The sequence below is a fragment of the Parambassis ranga genome, chromosome 19, assembly GCF_900634625.1.
Source record: "Parambassis ranga chromosome 19, fParRan2.1, whole genome shotgun sequence".
Lineage (NCBI taxonomy): Eukaryota > Metazoa > Chordata > Actinopteri > Ambassidae > Parambassis > Parambassis ranga.
In genome coordinates, this window is record NC_041039.1 from 3,205,383 (window position 1) to 3,224,186 (window position 18,804).

The 18,804-nt window shown below is 39.5% G+C and overlaps 1 protein-coding gene across 1 annotated transcript in view; it reads right to left on the reverse strand.

Annotated features, from left to right (window-relative positions):
- Positions 1–18,804, reverse strand: part of ryr2a (ryanodine receptor 2a (cardiac)) — a 102,699-nt gene that overhangs the window by 37,451 nt on the left and 46,444 nt on the right. Inside the window, exons 29-56 of the mRNA XM_028429930.1 lie at positions 17,015–17,223; positions 14,991–15,200; positions 13,908–14,065; positions 12,673–12,832; positions 12,301–12,387; positions 11,085–11,216; positions 10,689–10,783; positions 10,425–10,600; positions 9,480–10,129; positions 8,839–9,039; positions 8,091–8,196; positions 7,511–7,654; positions 6,987–7,114; positions 6,672–6,817; positions 6,377–6,491; positions 6,021–6,153; positions 5,405–5,508; positions 4,734–4,869; positions 4,447–4,633; positions 3,880–3,991; positions 3,680–3,800; positions 3,394–3,563; positions 2,988–3,208; positions 2,478–2,568; positions 2,135–2,275; positions 1,206–1,369; positions 928–1,006; positions 208–297 (exon numbers count right to left, since the gene is read on the reverse strand). Of these exons, the coding sequence (XP_028285731.1) occupies positions 208–297; positions 928–1,006; positions 1,206–1,369; positions 2,135–2,275; positions 2,478–2,568; positions 2,988–3,208; positions 3,394–3,563; positions 3,680–3,800; positions 3,880–3,991; positions 4,447–4,633; positions 4,734–4,869; positions 5,405–5,508; positions 6,021–6,153; positions 6,377–6,491; positions 6,672–6,817; positions 6,987–7,114; positions 7,511–7,654; positions 8,091–8,196; positions 8,839–9,039; positions 9,480–10,129; positions 10,425–10,600; positions 10,689–10,783; positions 11,085–11,216; positions 12,301–12,387; positions 12,673–12,832; positions 13,908–14,065; positions 14,991–15,200; positions 17,015–17,223 (4,466 nt within the window). The remainder of the gene's footprint in view (positions 1–207; positions 298–927; positions 1,007–1,205; positions 1,370–2,134; positions 2,276–2,477; positions 2,569–2,987; positions 3,209–3,393; positions 3,564–3,679; positions 3,801–3,879; positions 3,992–4,446; positions 4,634–4,733; positions 4,870–5,404; positions 5,509–6,020; positions 6,154–6,376; positions 6,492–6,671; positions 6,818–6,986; positions 7,115–7,510; positions 7,655–8,090; positions 8,197–8,838; positions 9,040–9,479; positions 10,130–10,424; positions 10,601–10,688; positions 10,784–11,084; positions 11,217–12,300; positions 12,388–12,672; positions 12,833–13,907; positions 14,066–14,990; positions 15,201–17,014; positions 17,224–18,804) is intronic.

The following is an 18,804-nucleotide window of genomic DNA, read 5'->3' on the forward strand; positions in this document are numbered from 1 at the left end:
AAGTGTTCAAGATACAATACTGTATTACAGTAGTAATACAGTGAGGTGTCTATTGCGCTTAAACAATAAAAGCACGTAGACAGTGACCTAACTGGACATCATCTATGCTCTAATCGAAATCTACTTTTTTCACAATACAACGTTGTGTTGTGTAAGCTACAAATACTGTATTAGAACACCTTCTTTAATCAGTTACAAGCAGACTACCTTCTCAGACAGGCCTTTGTATGGTTTCAGTAGAGGGTGGCTCTTGGTGACTTCACACATCTGCTCTCCATATGACCAGCCATTTGAAAACTGGAAAACATGAATATAATCAGGTTAAAATGTACAGAATTTTTGCTATCAATAGGGGGTTAAAATATTCCCATTAATTTAAAACTGAAATGGGTTTGAAAGGTTAAAACCTAGATTTTTAAAGTTTATAATCTGAAACAAATGTTTTTTGCTGTGATCCTTGTTGTTGGGTTTGTTTTGATTCTTGGTTTCTGGTTGTATTTCTAGTTGTTTTGGGTGTATTTGTGTTTTTCTGGGTTTGGGTCATGGTTCCTGTTCTCCTTGTGTATCCTTGTGCTTTACTCCCTTTGTGTTTTTCCTCCTTCTGTTCCCCGGTCTTCCTTTGGATTACTTGTTTCTTGGTTTGGTTTGTGTAAGTTATTTTCGAGGCCATCTTTTCCAACGTGGCCTCGGTGGACTCAAACATGTTTAAATTACTGTGACTGAGGTCGGGCCTGTTCCCCCTCAGACACTAACAGACTACATGACGACTGTCCACAGTGCAGACTGGTGCAGACTTTCGAGGGTAAAATGTGTCCCCAGCTTTTCAGCTGACTACACTGCTACAGAGTTACTGTAACAATAATATAATATTTATATAATGAACATTATAATAGTATGATATGTTTGAGTTCCAAGGGATCATCTTACCTTTTCGATACACCACTTCTCATGGTTGTGCTCTGCATATCTGGTTATAAAATAGTCCAGTTTCTCTGAGACAATCACACTAATTATCAAAGACAAGAAAAAAATAAAATAAAATATAATGTTTAACATTAATGGCTGACTTGAACTGCAGTCAAAGACAACAACAAATGTTTGGGATATTTAAATTTACATCTGGTTGTACTGTCTAAAAAGCAGTATTGAAAATAATAGCAAAACAACAGAATTTACAGATTATTGCATGTGGACATGTTGCATACTTAGAGGTATCTGCAGGTTGTGGAGTAAAGTTTCCCTCTGAGTCCATAGATGACTGTTTTTCCATCACTGCCATGTAGTTGGACTCCATGTAGTCTGGGGGAAGAGCTCCAGCCACAGCACTAAGACAAGGCATTGCCAGCTTATACAGCTCCTGGTCATACCTCTATGTCACGAAAACACAGACACGGTGTATGCATTGTAAGTATTGCATTGAAATACCACACAACAACAGAAAGCCATTTCTGTGACCACAGTCTAATTTTTTTTAACTTTAGACGTGTTTATCTGTAAGGCCCAATATCTTTGAAGGGGTTTGCCTCTTCATGGTCATCTCATGATTTGAGGCATGATGGCTCACCTCATGTTATACTGAAGAAGACTGTTTATAAATCTGAAACCACAGTTAAACAGTTTGTAATGAAGAATTGCATTGAGAACTCATTGATCAATATGCATCTAATGTAGGTAAACAATAATTAAATGTAATTTGCTTTATGCCAATAAAGCCTAATATATATATATATTGTTTTTAATTCAGCACAGCCTGGTATAACTGGATTGCTCCTCTTTAAGAAAATTGAATGCATTGAATTTAAAAATGTAGTTTAAAAAATAACTTTTTTGTCTATTGTTTGACAGGTTGGAAGGAAGGAATAGTCTCCACCCCCACACCCTAAACTAGCATGTTCATGATTAACCAAAGCATTCTTGTAGTATTACTGGTTATGGGATGCTGTTTGTTTGTTTGTTTGTTTTCAGGCTTACCAGCAAGACCCCTATAGCCATTTGCTGCTTCCCTTTTAAAGGAGTATTGCCAATTTGTTTTCTGTTCTGTTCTGTTGTATGTGGTTATTTTGCTACCTAAGGTTGGGTTAATTTGCTCCCAGAGAGAAACAAGCATGCTGACATTACACTGTCACAGCCTCACCTTGCGGGACAGAGCATCAAATATTCCCCAGAACAGTTTCCTTGAGAGGTGAAGCTCTTCATCTGATGCTGCTCCAAAGTTGCCCCAACCTCCAGCCAGACAATAATACTTCCAACACCGTTCATAGTGATTAGTCAACAGCTGGGGAAAATGAGGTAGTTGGCTTTCACTGTTATCTTCAGAGGAATTGTACAATATATACAAATGATAAAATGAAATGAAATAAGCTGTTCCAACGGAAGTGCATTCTCACAAAGAAGATGAACAGTGGCATATAAATCCAAAGTAAAAGTTTTTCAGTTTATCTCACTTCTGAATTGATTTTGACACCAATGTCTCTTACCTTCAGTGGCATCTTGGTATGATCATTAAGAAGAGGAACGTCAAACACCAGCCTTCTTAGCAGATGCTGCATCATGGAAGGCCTCAGCTTACTGTACATTAATAAGGTGACACATTAGTTGTTGGTTTGTCAATGATGCATAGTTTACTTTAAGTCAAATCTACTTTTGTAAAGTGTCATGTTAAGCTAAGACAAGCTAAGCTAAGCTAAGATAAGATAAGATCAAGTTACATTAAAAATCCAAGAAGTACAGTAAGCAGTATGACACAATATATGTTGCATGGCTGTAATATAAAGTACATACAAATAAAAGACCAGGAATGACATTGGTACATGACATGATGACATGATTATCTAGCTAGAGTTATACAGTCTGATGGCCACTGGCAGGAAGGCTCTCCTCTGGCGTTCTGTGCTGCTCCTCGGTAGTCTCAGTCTACTGCTGAATGTGAATGTTATCTCATGTCAACACATTTAACTGACAAAAGTCACACTGTTAGACTGTCTTACCCACAGACAGCAAGCAGACACTCCTCTATAACATCTCTCTGGGCCTTGGTGAGGCAGCAGCCTTTGGACAGCCGGTACACAGTATGAAGGAGCGAGTCGATCAGAGAAGCAAACGGCTCTGTCCCCGCAAACAGCGGTGCACACTTAGTTAGGAGAGGTAACACTGCTGTACACAGATACCTGTTGAGAGCGAGTGCCATGTCCGTGGCACTGAGAGCAACCTGACACAGAGATAGAAAAAATGATTCATTGGTGTGTTGTAGGATTTTAAGCCTGATACTCAGCATGTTGGGTGGCAGACTACAATCCACTCTCTGGTAGTTTAGAAAGTGACTTTAAAGTGCTCTATACAGCATGTGAAAGAGATGTGGAAAAAGTTGGCAACTACACTAAGCTAAACACTTACAGTGTCCAGTGATGCAGCAGCTCTCAGATCTGGCAAGAAACCAACCTCCAGGAGCTGGAGAAGGAAATTCTGGTCTTCTATACCATAGACTCGGTCCAGGAACAGGACCATGGCTGCTTTATGGTCTGGACAGAAACCTGCTGACATGTCTGGCTCCAAAACTAACCCATCTATTCATTCACATTCACACACAAAAACAGATTTAGAAATTAGGTTGCCTACCTATGTATAAAAAGGATTACAGGATTATATGTGAGGTGGAGTAGGTGGTGAAGAGCTAGCTTACCTTTAGCCAAGTTAGGCATAGAGAATGGAATGCTGATGACTCCTACCAGATCTTCAATGGGAATGAGAGACCTTAGAATGGCTCTGATACGGATGGCTTCACCTTTACCAGCATGGATCAGCTGATAAATCAGATGGAGTAAAGCATCTATATGAGTCTCTGTGTATGTATTTGTGTATGTAAAGTCTCATGTCACTCACATGCATTTCTGGAGCGCAGCGGCCTAGCAGGTCAATCAGAGCAGCATAGAAAGTCATGATGGCATTCCCCATGTGGATGGTATCATCTTCCTCTTCCTCCAGCATGTCAGTGCTACATGCACACAAACAAAATAACTGCACTAAATACTCAGGGCCAACCCCTTGCTCTACCCTGTTTTTTTTAAGTTAATAGCCCTTCAAAGACGCTTTTTCAGGACCACTTCAAATTAAGGAATATGAGACATTTCCATGCATCCACCTGCAACATGGCTTCACAGAGATCCCTAAATGTATTTTTGTAATGAATAATGATTTAAAAGTTACAACAATCATAGTTTTTTGTTTACATTTAACCTCCTGCCTATATATTTACAGCCTTGTTCTTCAAAGAAAGAAAAAAACTCACTGTTTGCTAATGTTTATCTTACATTATTATTTTTGATGATTTGCAAGACTGACCAACACAAAATGAACTGTACCCTTATTGTAAAGTGTTACCTATCAAATGTTACTTTACACCAAGAGCACACTTGACTGTGACTGAACAAGTCAGAGAGGATTTCTTACAGCGTCTTGCTGCTTTCAGATGTAGGAGATGGGCCATCTCTAGAAGGATCCAGAGAGATCTTAATGGCATCCTCCATAGCTGCCAGCAACCCGTCACCACCTTCACCCCGAAGGGCGGGGCCAAAACATTCTGGTCTGCGAATAAGAAGCCTCACCACAACATTGGCGTTTTCCTCTACACTTTCACCTGCGCACACACAGAACACAGTCAATGCCACACACTGACAGACAATTTGGAGGTAAAAAAAAGTTGACTAGTTAAGTTGCTAAACAAGTTAGATTTTCACCATTGCAGAAAACTGCAAAGCGCAGAAAATCAAGGTATCGTTCCCCCTCAACAGGGTTCCAGCCAATGTCAGGGTATCCTTTCCCCACCAACATAACGCAGCTCTGCAGCCCGCAGCCAGCAAGGTACTGCACCACCTGCAACACAAATACAAAAGTTTTGTTGTTTTTTAATATAAAAAACATCTTAAATATCATGTTAAGAGTGCAGTATTTATGTTAGAAGTTACGCATGGTAATAAAAACACTTGTCCGGTAAACTGAAAACCTGCCGGTCACGTTTTCCGCTGCCAAGTTTTTTTAATGGAAACAATTAAAATTATAAATGTAGGCTCAGACAGCACCAAACTGTTGGCTTCTGCCTACACCGCTCAGAAAATAAATACCATCTCAGCTCTGGCTCGTCAAGCGCAAGTGTTCTTCTAAGGGACCAGGTCACAGGTGCGACTACAGCTCTCTCTCTCTCTTCTTCGCACTGTCACGTCATGTTCATAAACTTTATCAAACGTCTCCAAAAGTAAAATAGATTATAAAATATATATATATTCAACCACTTAAGGCATCAAATAAAATATGTTTAATATTTGATCCTTATCTTCTATATAAGTACATATATAGATATAAATATATATATATATATATATTATATATAAGTGTGCATGTGGTTTCTCACCTTCTCCAGATCCGGCTCTCTTAAAGCTAGGGCCAGTTCATTATTATCCATGACTGATGCTGCAGCCACATCAAGAGGAGTAGATCCACGCATTGATGGAGACGCTACACAGAGGAGAAGAAAAAACACAGAGAAGAAGAAGAGCAATAAAGTGTAAATGCAAAAACTTAACATCCATAAACAGACAAACAGATGCAGCAGATATTTGACTTACAGGTGATCTATCTACATTCTCTTTAACATATCCATTACCTGTGAAAAGAATCTACTCTCACTTAAGCTTAAGTTTGTAAATAAGGAGGTCATACCGACAAGGATTACACAGTTTTAACAAAGCATTGATGTATTTCATGTCCCTTTCTCAAACTTTTTTTCTCCCTTATCAATATTAAACATTTGTCCAAAACAGCAAATAAATGGACTGCCTCTGCAGTTGACCTTCTTTCCAGAGTACCTACAGCTGGACATAATCCTCAGATCCTCAAAAATGTGCAATAAAAGAAAAAGATGTGTACACCTTTTTCAACTTTACACGCTAAATGATCATTTATAGTAAGAAAGGAGTAAAAAGAAAAGCAGTAATTCAAGTGTACCCCACATTTACACACAAACTCACCGAGGCCAACGCTGCTGTTCTCCAGGAGGTAGCTCAGGTGATCAAACATGGCTTTCTGGTTTTGGCGGCTGATTCGACAGAAGTAGCACAGAAAACGACAGCAGTTGGCCACCATTTTAGGAAAGGTGATTTCCTGCAAGCATATTTCACACTATCAGATTCTTTATTGAACATAGGGGCTTTTTTTACTCTGTGTGCTAGTTCCTTCTTTCATATCAAAGCAGTAGACGGATCTTTTAGGGATCTTTTATTTGCTTTTGCACTGGGTTTATCTGTGCATGATCCTGTTCTCATCCATACTCTGTACAGCCTTCTCACAGCCTTTGGATCCTACTTACTATCTATTATCCACATACCTTGGAGTCTCCTCCACTGAGCACATTGACCATGACCTCCATGACAGTCTCATGCATCCCCAGAGCTCTCATAAGGTTAGGATGCTGGTAGAACACCTTGTTGTTCATGATATCACTGTCAAGCAAGAATAGTTAAGTTGAGTTAAAAACTTTATCAGGCTCTCCTTAAGTTGTTTTTCTTACATATTTTTTCTTTTTTTCTTTTTTTTTTATTTGAGTCTCCTGAGTAGATGTCAGTGACCTGAGGTGTTGTGCTTGGTTTAAAGAGATCTCTGATGGTTAAGTGTACTCTTACCTCAGTCCCCTGATCATCAGTTTTTCTTCCTCTCTTCCCATTCGAACACTCAGCAGAGATCGGATCTGACCCAGAGCAGCCAAAAGGTTGATGGTGTCCTCGACAGATACTGAGTTTATAGTGTAGGTTTTCGGAAGAGCCCGCACCTGAACAGAGATAACATGTACACATGTATCCTTCACCAGTAGACTTTCTTCTCTGTGAGATATGCAGACTAAGCAGAATATTTGTGGTAAGGTCCCATACATGAAGAATCCAAATGAAACTGCGGCACACTTTTTTACTGGTGTTTACACTACTTGAATTAAATATTACCAGTCCTCCAATGCCATCATACTGGCGATGCAGTAGAACAAACATGGCTCTGACTAGTTCTGGATCCTCAATGACTGACTCTTGAGCCCAGCGGACCATGGTATCTGAAATTAGCTGCTGTAATGTACCTGCAGACACAAAAACACAGAAAGAGGCAGAAGTAAGTGGCTGACCATTTCTCTTAGTCATCCTGAAGCAGCTGAGTGGGTCAGCAGTCTAGTTATATGCCCTGCAGTCATAGTGGGAGGTACAGCTAGCGATTCTGCCAGCCATATACTAGTTTTTAGGAACCGATATAGACCAGTTGGTAGCTGGTGGTAACGCTGTGCCCCACTTAATCAATTGTGGTACTTACCCAGAAAACAGAGATGGATAACTTTTCAATCATATCTGAATTTATCAATTAAAGGTTTAAATGTACTAAATAATATATCAAATTCCAGAGGAAAAATATATATTGCGTTATACATGGAAAGTGTGTGTGTGTGTGTGTGTGTGTGTGTGTGTGTGTGTGCTTTACTTACTGGGTTTCCTGTCTTTTTTCTCCTTTGGCAGGTTGGATAACTTTTTCTTCAGATAAGCCACTTTCTCCACCAGCGACATGAGTCTGCCTCGTATGGTGAAATCACTGTCCCTGTTCATGCCTCTGTCATCATCCAACTCTATACCTGATAAAATGGAGAGTTCAATGCAATCTGTGTTTTAATATACAGGATACAGGCAACACTTATCTACTGTATGTTATTATTATTAGTTTACTTGTCGCATGTTTTGATTAGCCTCCATAGGAAGGAATAAGGCACAGTGTGATGCTTGTGTTAATTACTGTCACTGTCACTTGCTGGGTCAATGATGATTATGATTATTTTTGGTTCTGTTCTGTTCTGACTTATTAAAATGGTTTCAAGTTTTCCTGTCACAACCTCCATTGATCACAGTATTTAAACAGCAACATCTACACTTTCTACAGTTTTGCCTTAAAATTGAAATTAAATGCCTTAAATTAAAGCCTTTGGCTTTACATACATACAAAATGCGTTTCTAGTTCTTATTGTTTCCTATCGGTCAGTTGGGTATTGTTGTTTGTGTGACTGTGAAACTGACCACAGTGTCTCATGAGGTCTTCGTGGAATTCTAACAGCTCTTCTCGGATGTTTCCAGGACACGGACACTCCTGCTTCTCATCCTTAAAGTTCAGAAGCATGTTGATCTACAGAAACACATGCAAGTGTCGTTTCACATTTTGTTCATTGCAGTGACATTATCACAACTAGTAGATAGCTCAGTTCATCAGATAGCTCATATTTATTTTTTTTACCTTACAAATGAATACATGAAAGGGTGAGAACTACAGTATTATTTAGTGAGAGTCAGTGTGGCATACTTTTATCTGAGTGCACACATACATGTGTCATGTGAATGAGGTAGTTATTATATGATAATTTCTTATATTTAATAATGTTCCAACAGGCAAAGGGTACAACAGTGTAGAAGATAAAATTACATACCCTCCCATACTGGCAACATCGGACAATGCTTACTTTGCTAAAATAGAATCTATCTACATCTATATATCTAGATCTATATATACAGTTAGTAGCTAATTTTACATTAACCGAAAGCCACAAGTGAAAGGCCTTGTTTTCCTGACAGCAGTTTCACACACGTCAGTCTCACAGTGTCAGTGTTTTACTTCCTATCTCATTCATTTCAGTAACCTCCACCAATGAGATGTTCCCTTCACTTGACTGTGATTTAATTTCAGTCACAACTAAAAACTATATATACTATATATTTGTTGAAAAAATGTAACCTTCTGTTCTACTCTTCTCTTCTTCAGTAGTGTTCCTACCTGTTCCTGTGGGGGAGATCTGAACTCTTTGGTCTTCTTGGCAGTGAGAGCTGCTGACATATTTAGTGCCAGCATCACCTCGTTGTAACGGAAACGCTGGTTGTCTTGGAGACAAGCCACAAAGTCATCAGAGAAGGCCACCACTGCCTCAATTCGATGGCGCACTTGACAGTCACACAGATACTGCAACACATGACACATCTACACACACACACGAACAAAAGATATGTTAGTGTTCAAAGACTGATACTGTCAATGCAGCCTCTATGTAGATTTACTCCTACTAGTTTAAACAGTATGAAGTTTGAAATTGTGGGAAGAAGTGGTGCAGCTGTCAGCACTGAGATTTCCCTGCCATGTGATCTGGCTTTCTCCCACAGTCCAAAGATATGCATGTTAGATGGTTAGTCAAATGGTCCTAAGTTAGCTGTGTGAGTATCAATGGTTTTCTCTCTCTCTTTGATCGCCCCGGTGTGCCCTACCTCTCGCCCAATGATCTATTTCCCATTTAGGGTGGTTTGAAAGCACTAAATGTAATTGGGAATCTGTACTAGACTGAGGGAAGCTGTTAACTGTGTAGGTGGTCTTGGTATTGGCATTGTAACTACTATGGAATAGATTTCCAAACTGAGATGGTGCACCTGGAGTTTTACAGGCTCTGGTAGTTTCATCTGTAAAAGTCCCTCTTTAGGTGTGTTCCTCACTGCATCCTCTCCTTGTCTTTCAGGTTCCACCTGCTTCAGCTCCTCAACCTCCATGCAAATCTCCTCTTGCGCATCTTTTTGCTCAGTGAAAACAGACGGCTCAATCAGTCGGAGGATGTTCTTTAGATCTCCATTTTGGAACACTCCCATGATGAGCATGGTGTAGAAGAGCTTGATGAGGGGAACAAAGAGAAACTCAGTGCTGCCTCCTATTGGATCCCGTACATGCATAGTGCCCTCCTGCACTGCCTCTGTCAGCATTTCAATGGTTTTAATTTTCAGCACATCTAAGGGAAACTCAGGGCTGTATTGGAAACAGTCCCCTGACCCCAATCCGTTGTTACTGCTGTTTTGACCAGTCCCACAAACAAAACTTGGAGATGTGAAATGCATTCTGGGTCTCAGGGAGGTGCTAAGTCCAATGCCAGGCAAGCCATGTTTTTTCTCCTCATTTGGAAAGAGGGTAATGCTCTTTGTTTCATCTGTCATAGGGACAATGTATTCATTGTTCATCATGAGGCGAGCTGTAGCATAGCTGCTTAAGTGGATGTCGATGAGGAGGTCATAGTAGCCCACACGAAGCCGACCTGTGGGTTGGAGACAGACAGAGCTGACTGACAGCGTAACATTGGATTTCCTGTATCACAGTGTTTACATTTTAAAAAAAATGCAAGGCACTACAATTATTCTACAACCAAATAGTGTTAACTGACAGTTCTACATTTAATAGTTGCTTTTGATAGATTTTTGAAGCTGCCATGACCTTAGTGGAAAGTTAAGTGTTATATACACTTAACAGCTACTTTACTTCACTTTATACATTTATTATACATTCATTATATATAATTCAGCATTATGTCGAATGTATACTGTGGGTGTTACCTGGCATGTACTTGTTTTCAATAGCCTGCAGAAGCTGTGCCTCATCGACATGGGAACAGAGGGCATGAGCCACTCGGTTGTTTCCCAGAGCACAGATTGCAGAGTACAGTCTGAGGGTGTGGTAGTGAAACTTTAATAGGTCCCTCTGTTCTGAGAGCTCCAGGATATCCACTGACCTGGACACCACACAGAAATGATACCGCATGACATGAAAGCTAGCTGCGTCTGTGAGTGTTTTTGTATGTACAGATGTGGGTGCTCTACCTGTTCTCCTCAGGTATGTGTAAAGATAGAAACTGCTGTGGTTTATTACACTGGACCTGCCAACCATCTCTGTCATTCACTCTAGAAGCTGATACCTGGACAAAGAAAAAAAAACACTCACACAGAATACATTGCATTAGCCTACTATGTAATAAAGTTAAAAAAGTTGGCACTAGTACATTTTGGAGATATTATGTGATTAATCCAGCAACTTATGTCAGGCAAGAGAGTATGATCCCATCATTAGGCCAAGATGTGCATTGTTTAGAATTCTACTCTACTATTATTTTTGTTTGTTTTACAACAGCACACTTCTATGTTGTGTTTACAAACTGGCATACTATATTTCATACACATCAGTAAACAACACTTGAGTAAATATAAGTAAGTTACTACCTTTAGGAAGTGGTTAGGAACACGGCTCCATAATACAGGAGTGAGGAACTGGACATGAAGCCGTGGAGGACACTGTGGAAGGTGGTTCTTCCTGTCACTCTTAAACAGACCAGCTGACAGAGGCATGACATTCTGAGGGTACACAAAGACAGATTGGACAATGTTACATCACGTAAGACAGAAATGCAGAGAACACTGTGAATGTGTTTAACAGTGGTGCCTTAATTATTTTGAAAATTTTGTATTTCTGCAGACATATGACCCAACACATCTGCAGATGTTCAGCAAGTTCTGAAAATAAACAGAAGCCAGATCAAACAGAAGAGACAGCAATATAACATATCGGTGAGTGCAAATATATGTGAACCTGTAGGATTAGAAGTCAATTTGAAGGCCAAATTATCTGTCAATCTCTTGTTGGATCTACCAAATTTTGTAGACGTGAAGTGTATAGCACAAACAAAGCAGTTTTCTCCAGACTTCAGGACTGGGACCTTTAAAGGGTTTGGACTCCACAAATCCACAGTAAGACAGATGTGTGAACAAATGAAGGCAATTCTAGATCATTGTCATCATCCTCAAGAGTGGTCAACCAATAAATGTATATAGTGGGTCATGCAGCAAGACAACAACCTTAAGCACACAATTTGTTCAACAAAAGAATGGTTAAAGAAAAACAAAGTTAATATTCTAATGGCCAGGTGAAAGTTTAGACCTTACTCTAATAGAAATGTTGTGGAAGGATGTAAAGACGGTGACCGCAAATGTGAGGAAACCCACTTAACAGCTCAGATTTAAAGCTGTTCTAAATTCCTCCAAGCTGTTGTGGACAATCAATTAGCACTTACTGTTAGTCACACCAGACACAAAAAACAAATCAATCAATCAATCAATCTCTCTGTGTCATTTATTGAAACATTTTAGCACCACTGCACAACTGTTGTCCTAGTGTTCTCTTTTAATACATTATTATTATTGTTATTATTGTTATTATTATAGTATTACTGGTAATTCACTCTCTCACTTCTATTGATTCTAAGCTCCCTCTTGTGTCACTAAACAGACTTCAATTTAGAGGAGGTGGTAATCCAGCATTGAAGGACAATTGAAGCAATACAGCATTTTTTTTAAGCTGAAAATAAAGCTAGTATCTGTGTGTAAAGTGAAAAGCGAGAGCAAGAAAGGCAGTGTGGCTAATATGTAAGTGGCTTCTTACTTTTATACGCCCCAGCTCAAATTGGAAGACATTGGGACTTGTGGCCTTGGCAAAGACTGCAGGAAACAGCTTAGTACTTGGCTCCACCTGTAGAGAGGACAGAATGCAGGGTTAACAATAAATCCTTTTAAAATCACAATTATAGCAGAGCTATCAATGTGAGGCCTTCGGTCACTTTCTTTGCAGTTACAAATCTAGTCAAAACTAAAAATGTCAAAGTGATATAATGGTGTCTCATTTCATAATACTTTTCAGTTCGTAAATTGGAAAAGCTTATAATGTGTGTTCCCAAGAATTTTTTTTTTCGTGAAAATATTCAATATTCAATTTTTTCTGTTTGTCGACAGAAAGACATGATTTAAAAAACAGTACCTGGTAGTATGTGCTGAGTTCTTTGCCATTGGCTGTAAAGGTGAGCAGACCATTTGTTGTGTCAACTAGGCAGCCAATCTCTAAGCCGTTATTGTTCCTCCCCTGACCAGGACTGCTGCTCTCTCCAGCCCACACCATGTAACAGTTACTCCGCTTTATACTGGAAAGAAAAGCACAAAGGAAAGTTATTGTCCTTTTACCTGTCACGCAGGTAAAAGGACTCAAATGCAACACACCACAATGGAGATCTTAGTCTTTATTAGAATCCACAAAGGATTGACAAGGCGAGTCTGTGGTGGTGGAACAGCGGGAGCCAGAGGACAGAGAGCGTGGCTTCACCTTGGAGACGTGGAAGGTTGGGTGGTTACGCATGGCCCTGTGTAGCTTGAGACACGCGGCCACTGGGTTTGGGTTTTCAAAAGAGGCAAATGAATTTTGGCGGCCAGTTTTTGAAAAAGACAGAAGACCTCCGGCGGCATTGGGATCTGAAGATATTGTCCCGAAAACCTTGCAAAGTTCTGCAGCAAAAGTATCAAAGGTGGCACAAGCTGGTGTCTGACGCTCCTCCTCCACTGTTCCCCACAGTTGGACCCTCTCAGTAAGGTCTCAGTAAGGTTTACATGCAGGCCCAGGTAACACAGGAGCTGCAGGAAGTTGGGGTGCAGGTTTGGCAGGAGCAGGAACAGCAGTAGCTGCAAACTGAGCTACAGCTGCAGTCAGATGTTGGATCTAAGCAGTTAAAGAAGCTAACTGGGCCTCATGTTGTTCCATAAAGTGTTCCAGTCTATCAAGTCAAAATCTTTTGTAAATATCAGCATTTAGCATGAATTATATGAATAACAGCCTATAGCTGCATTATTTTTAAACTTCCGAAGAGTAAGAGGAAAGCATCTGAGTGCAGCTGTGTTGTCGTATGCAGTCTGCCCATGTGTCTCTCATTAAGTATTGACAGTGCTGTGTATTGTCTTCTCTATTATTTAGTGAATAGTCATAGCTGTCATTTTTTTGTTTTACTTATTGACAGCTCCCTTTAAACCCTTGTTAACAGTGTTAGCGTTGTTTTCTTTATCTAACATATCAGTTAAATAACTTACCTAACCAATTCCAACTGGTTTTATGTTACTTCCCTTCCTCCTAGTGAACTGGGTCGTAACAAATATGAACATATACAGACTTCATGACACATGCCCTATCCAACGGACAATTATTATATTTAAAAATGTAATGCAACTAACCTCTTATGAACTTTTCCTTTCTCGTCTCCTAGGGTAACAGTGACTGTTTGGACCTTTTGCAGCTCAAAACCAGGATCATACTGGTGGAAGTCAGAAGTCACCCAGCCTACCCACACATTACCGGGTTCCTGACCAGGGAAGATCCGCACTGAGTAGTAGTGCTGCACAGAGACAAAGAGGCATAAAGTAAATCAAGTTTATATTTACTGTCCTTTCCTGTAGTCACTTAAAGTGTTATATGATATATTATGAAATTGTAAATTAATACACTAAACTAAATACTTTTGTAGACATTTTGTGAGCACCAGGTGCATCATGTGCCACTCTGACCACACGTACTACTCTTATTGGAGTGGGAGAAAGAGACTTTACCAGGCAGTGTTGTGTGACTTTGAATTTGTATCTTACAGTGCAGGCTTGCATGAGAAATTCATAGTCATCTTTGTCATCAGCCACCACCTCCTCTGGTAAACGAACAGATGATGAAGGACAGCTGTTGTCTGGCTTGTTTTTCTTCAGTGTAAACCTGACATATCACAGATCACATGTTAAAAATGCAGTAGTATTGATAACAGTAAAATGGCCTGTTGCATGTTTTGATTAAGCACTCAGTGTAGTTAAAATGGGGGCAGAGGGTTTACCGTTGTTTGAGCTTGGATGGCTTCTCCTGGTTATAATCTTTGTGGTTGTTGAATTCATCTCTGTCAGGCCCATTGGGAGCACTGTGACTCTGAGATGACTTCATCAGGACCTCAAAGTCAGAGACGGATTCAAAATCATCCAGCTCCTAAAATACAGATGTTGAATTACTTTATTATATACAGCTAGAATGTCAACGATGTGCATGATGATGAAAACATTCTTCTTCATCGATGCAAAGTGATTTGCATGATGTACATAGGTAACAATAACTTATTGACCACTAACATCTAATCAGTTCATTTTGTTAGGTTAAGAACATACGTGCCATATTTAACAAAGAAAAAATCTTCCTGTGAGAAAAGGCCAGACAGATTGGCAAGCCAAAGCATGCTGCCTTCAGCCCACCTGAGGGAAAAGATCACATGCAACACATAATTTAATACATGTTGAACAGCACGAGATGCATATTGTGTGGCTTACCCTCTTTGGTGAGAAAAGACTGCCATTCGTTGTGAATCTGGATTCAGCACACTCTATGGGCATGCTTAGTCTGTAGAAGGTAATGTCAGTGTAACTGTTCTGTGAGCCAAAAGACCTCTGGGTGACCTTTAGACATGGGCATGACTCCACTGTCCCATCTATCCTTGTTACCTGTAAAAGAAACATTTGTTGCTGTGATGTTTGACAAATACTAACATGTCTCAAAATGTATATGAGGCCACAAGTATTAAAACAAAAAGTTACAGCATTCTGTACATCAGTCTATTCAATTCAATTCAATTTGATTTATGTAGCACTTTTTATAATCAATTTTGTCTCAAGGTGCTTCGAAACCCAGAGCCTGAGTGTCAAAGGCAGCACTGAGATCCAGTAGAACAAGTACAGAGACAAGTCCATGGTCTAATGCCATGAGGAGGTCATTAGTGACTTTAACCAGTAGGGTTGGGCAGTATTAAGGTATTAAGGTATACCGGCGGGGCACACAGGAAGCGACGGTATCATTTTTAATAAAAAGAAAAATGCAATCCACATATATAAAAAATAAGGATCAAATATTAAACATATTTTATTTGATGCCTTGTGTGGTTGAATCTTCAGTTTTACTTCAGTTCAATATATTTTACTTTTGGAGACGTTTGATAAAGTTTACGAACATGACAGTCGCACCCGGTCACAGTCGCACTGTGTCCCTTAGAAGAACACTGCTGCGCTTTAGAGGACGAGCCAGAGCTGAGATGGTATTTCGTTTCTGAACGGTGGAGGCAGAAGCCAACAGTTAGGTGCCGCCGTCTGAGCCTACATTTATAATTTTAATTGTTTCCATTAGAAAAACTTGGCAACGGCGCCGTGACCGGCAGGTTTTCAGTTTACCGGTCAAGAGTTTTTATTACCATGAGTAACTTCTAACATAAATACTGCACAAGGCTCTTAACATGATAAAATTACAAAAACAAACAAAAACACATCGGGACTGGCTCATACCAGTTTAATACCGCCGTGTGCTGCCAGCATGAAATTTGAAAAAAAAAAAGTCAGTTCACTATATGCGTTTTTAAAAAGCCTCAATAAAAACTATATTAACTGAAAAAGATCACATGACATGTGTCAGGCAGTTTATAATGCATTTTACCTGCCGTGAATTGTAGGCTACAGCAGCACGGCACGGTGTTCACGTATACCTGGGTAAAATGGAGGGCGTTTGGCGGTATCAAAATTTGGATACCGCCCAACCCTATAACCAGTGCTTTTTCTGTGCTGTGATGGGCTCTGAATCCAGACCGGAATACATCAAACAGACTGATCCTATGCAGGTGATCATTTAGCTGACTTACAACCACTCAGTATCTTAGAAATAAAGGTGAGGTTGGAGATCTGTAGGTCTGTAGTTTCTCATGCATTCCTATAACCATATTTGCACTGACTATTTAAAGATCAGTCGTGTGAATAATTATACTCTTTTTACATTTTGTTATTCTTTTGGTTCTTCTAAACAAGATTCATAGTTTCAAGGGATGTAAACTAATCTATAGGTATAAATGATTGTAGTTATTTTTGTATATTTAGAAATAAACTGTATTTAACTGCATTTTCCTATTTTTGTATACACTGCTGTAAATAAATATTTCCTTGGCCATGTTTTTTTTTTAGTTTTGTGTCATGCAATGGCATAGATTTGCTTTTAGACAATGGTGGGGACCTAAGATTCCATCAACTGTCTCGCTGTCACACACGTCACATCAGGGAAAGGCACAGCCAATCACATGTGTTATGGTAGGACCAGAGCCGTTGATATAACCTAATCAGAATATCAAGGGCTTTGGGTAGGACCAACAGGAGGATATCTATTGGTAGGATGCCAGAAAAGAACAGAATTTAAATGAAATTATTGGTGGGGACAATTTAGTAATCACTGGATATTGGTGAGGACACCTCCATCCATGCTAAAAGTACACCCTTGTCCTCACCTCAATATGTTGGTGGTTGGGTGGTACAGGTACAAACTGAGGCAGCCTCTTGCTGAGCCACATGGTCACATCCCGGTTCATATTGACAGCAAATGGCTCATAGCCTTCCTGTAGGCCACAGATGGTGAAGTATTTCAGACTGCTGACATCTTTACCGAAGTTCATCCTCCCCACTTGACACACACCCAGACTGCACGCAGGGATAAAACCTGCAACAACAAAAGCAATCAAATGCTAAAACACCATCTGCAACACAATGAAGGAGCCATTTAATGAATTACTTATCACTGGTCAGAAACTGAAGAGAAAACTTCTAAAAGTGGAAAATGTACAGACTGGCTGTGCATTTTTAAAAACTAGCTGTGGTCATACATCCCTTTCACACAGAAACAGCACTATAATGCCACTGGGATGTATAGTTTTTCATGTTCAAAAATGTTTTGCGAACTCTTTCCCTTATATCAAAGAAACAGAGTTTGAAGTTCATCAGCAATATTAAATATAAAGTAGTATAATAATTTATATACACATATAGCCAAAGTTTTTGCTGATGTACCAAAGTTAACTTTGGTGATAATGTCAAATCACTAACACAATTCACTGCTGGATATAAAGTCCCAGAAAGGAAGATGTATAAAGAAAAGAAAGTTGCGTTCTTCTTTAATGAATTCAACAAAACATCCTTGTTACGATCTTCTATTCTATTCTATTTTGCCAAGGAATATTCTGCTGTTAGTTGTATACATGTTTCCCAGTGTCAGCTGCTGTTACCATGTCACTAGCCAGTAGTACCATAGTACACTAAGTCCATGAGCTGCAGATTAGATACCCAGATGCACTGACATTGGTCATCAGAGGTCCGAACAATTGCCATTTGGATAATGTGCTGGAAAAGTATATTAAGGACTGAATATAAAAGAAATAAATATTTTGGACAGTGTTGTGAAGCCAGTCTGTGCAGAGGTTATTTCCTGATTGGAGTGGCCAGCAACATAGCTGCCTCTCAGTAGGGGAAAGTGACCTCTAAAACAGACCTGACGGAACAGATCAGTTTCTTCTTGTCAAGTCTGTTTGTTTGAGTTTGTACAGCAGCTCTTCCCCTTTTAAAATGTGCTTTTGGTTTTTCATGAGCCAATACCACACAACAGGCTTTTTGGCATAACCTCAATATGTAGGCCACCTGCTCTTAATTCTAAACACAATGTTAAGCATATCATACCAGTGTATAACCAAACACAAAAGTAAATGTAAAAAATATAAGATAAGAACAGGAACTGATGAAAGCAAAGAAGAACTGAAAGACTGCTTTCATTGGACAAACTAGGAAATCTTTTAGGAGTGTTTCCTGGATGAAAATCACTGTAGTAATGCAGCATTACATTAATTTTTGTGTGCAGCATACAGGCCCAAAAAAACAGGTGAAAATAAATATCTATTCAATTGTTGTGAAACATAACATATGAAGCCATTGTCTGAATGTGCATGTCCAAAAGAAATAAAGGACTTCAGACCAGTAGTCATCACTTCTGTTATTATAAAGTCTTTTGGGAGAATTCTGCTACAACCCATGTGAAACAACAACGACAAACTTGATCCCTACCACTTTGATTAACAAGCAAGGCTTTAGCACAGAAGATTGGTTCACAAAATGAAAAAAGCACACAAAGCTAGGGCTTATATAAGAGCCATTTAATTTATTTTTGCATTTAATGCAGTACAAACAAACACTGTATCGATAACAGAACACAACTCTTTCATCTGCCGCCACTACCACAGTATTCTGACTACAT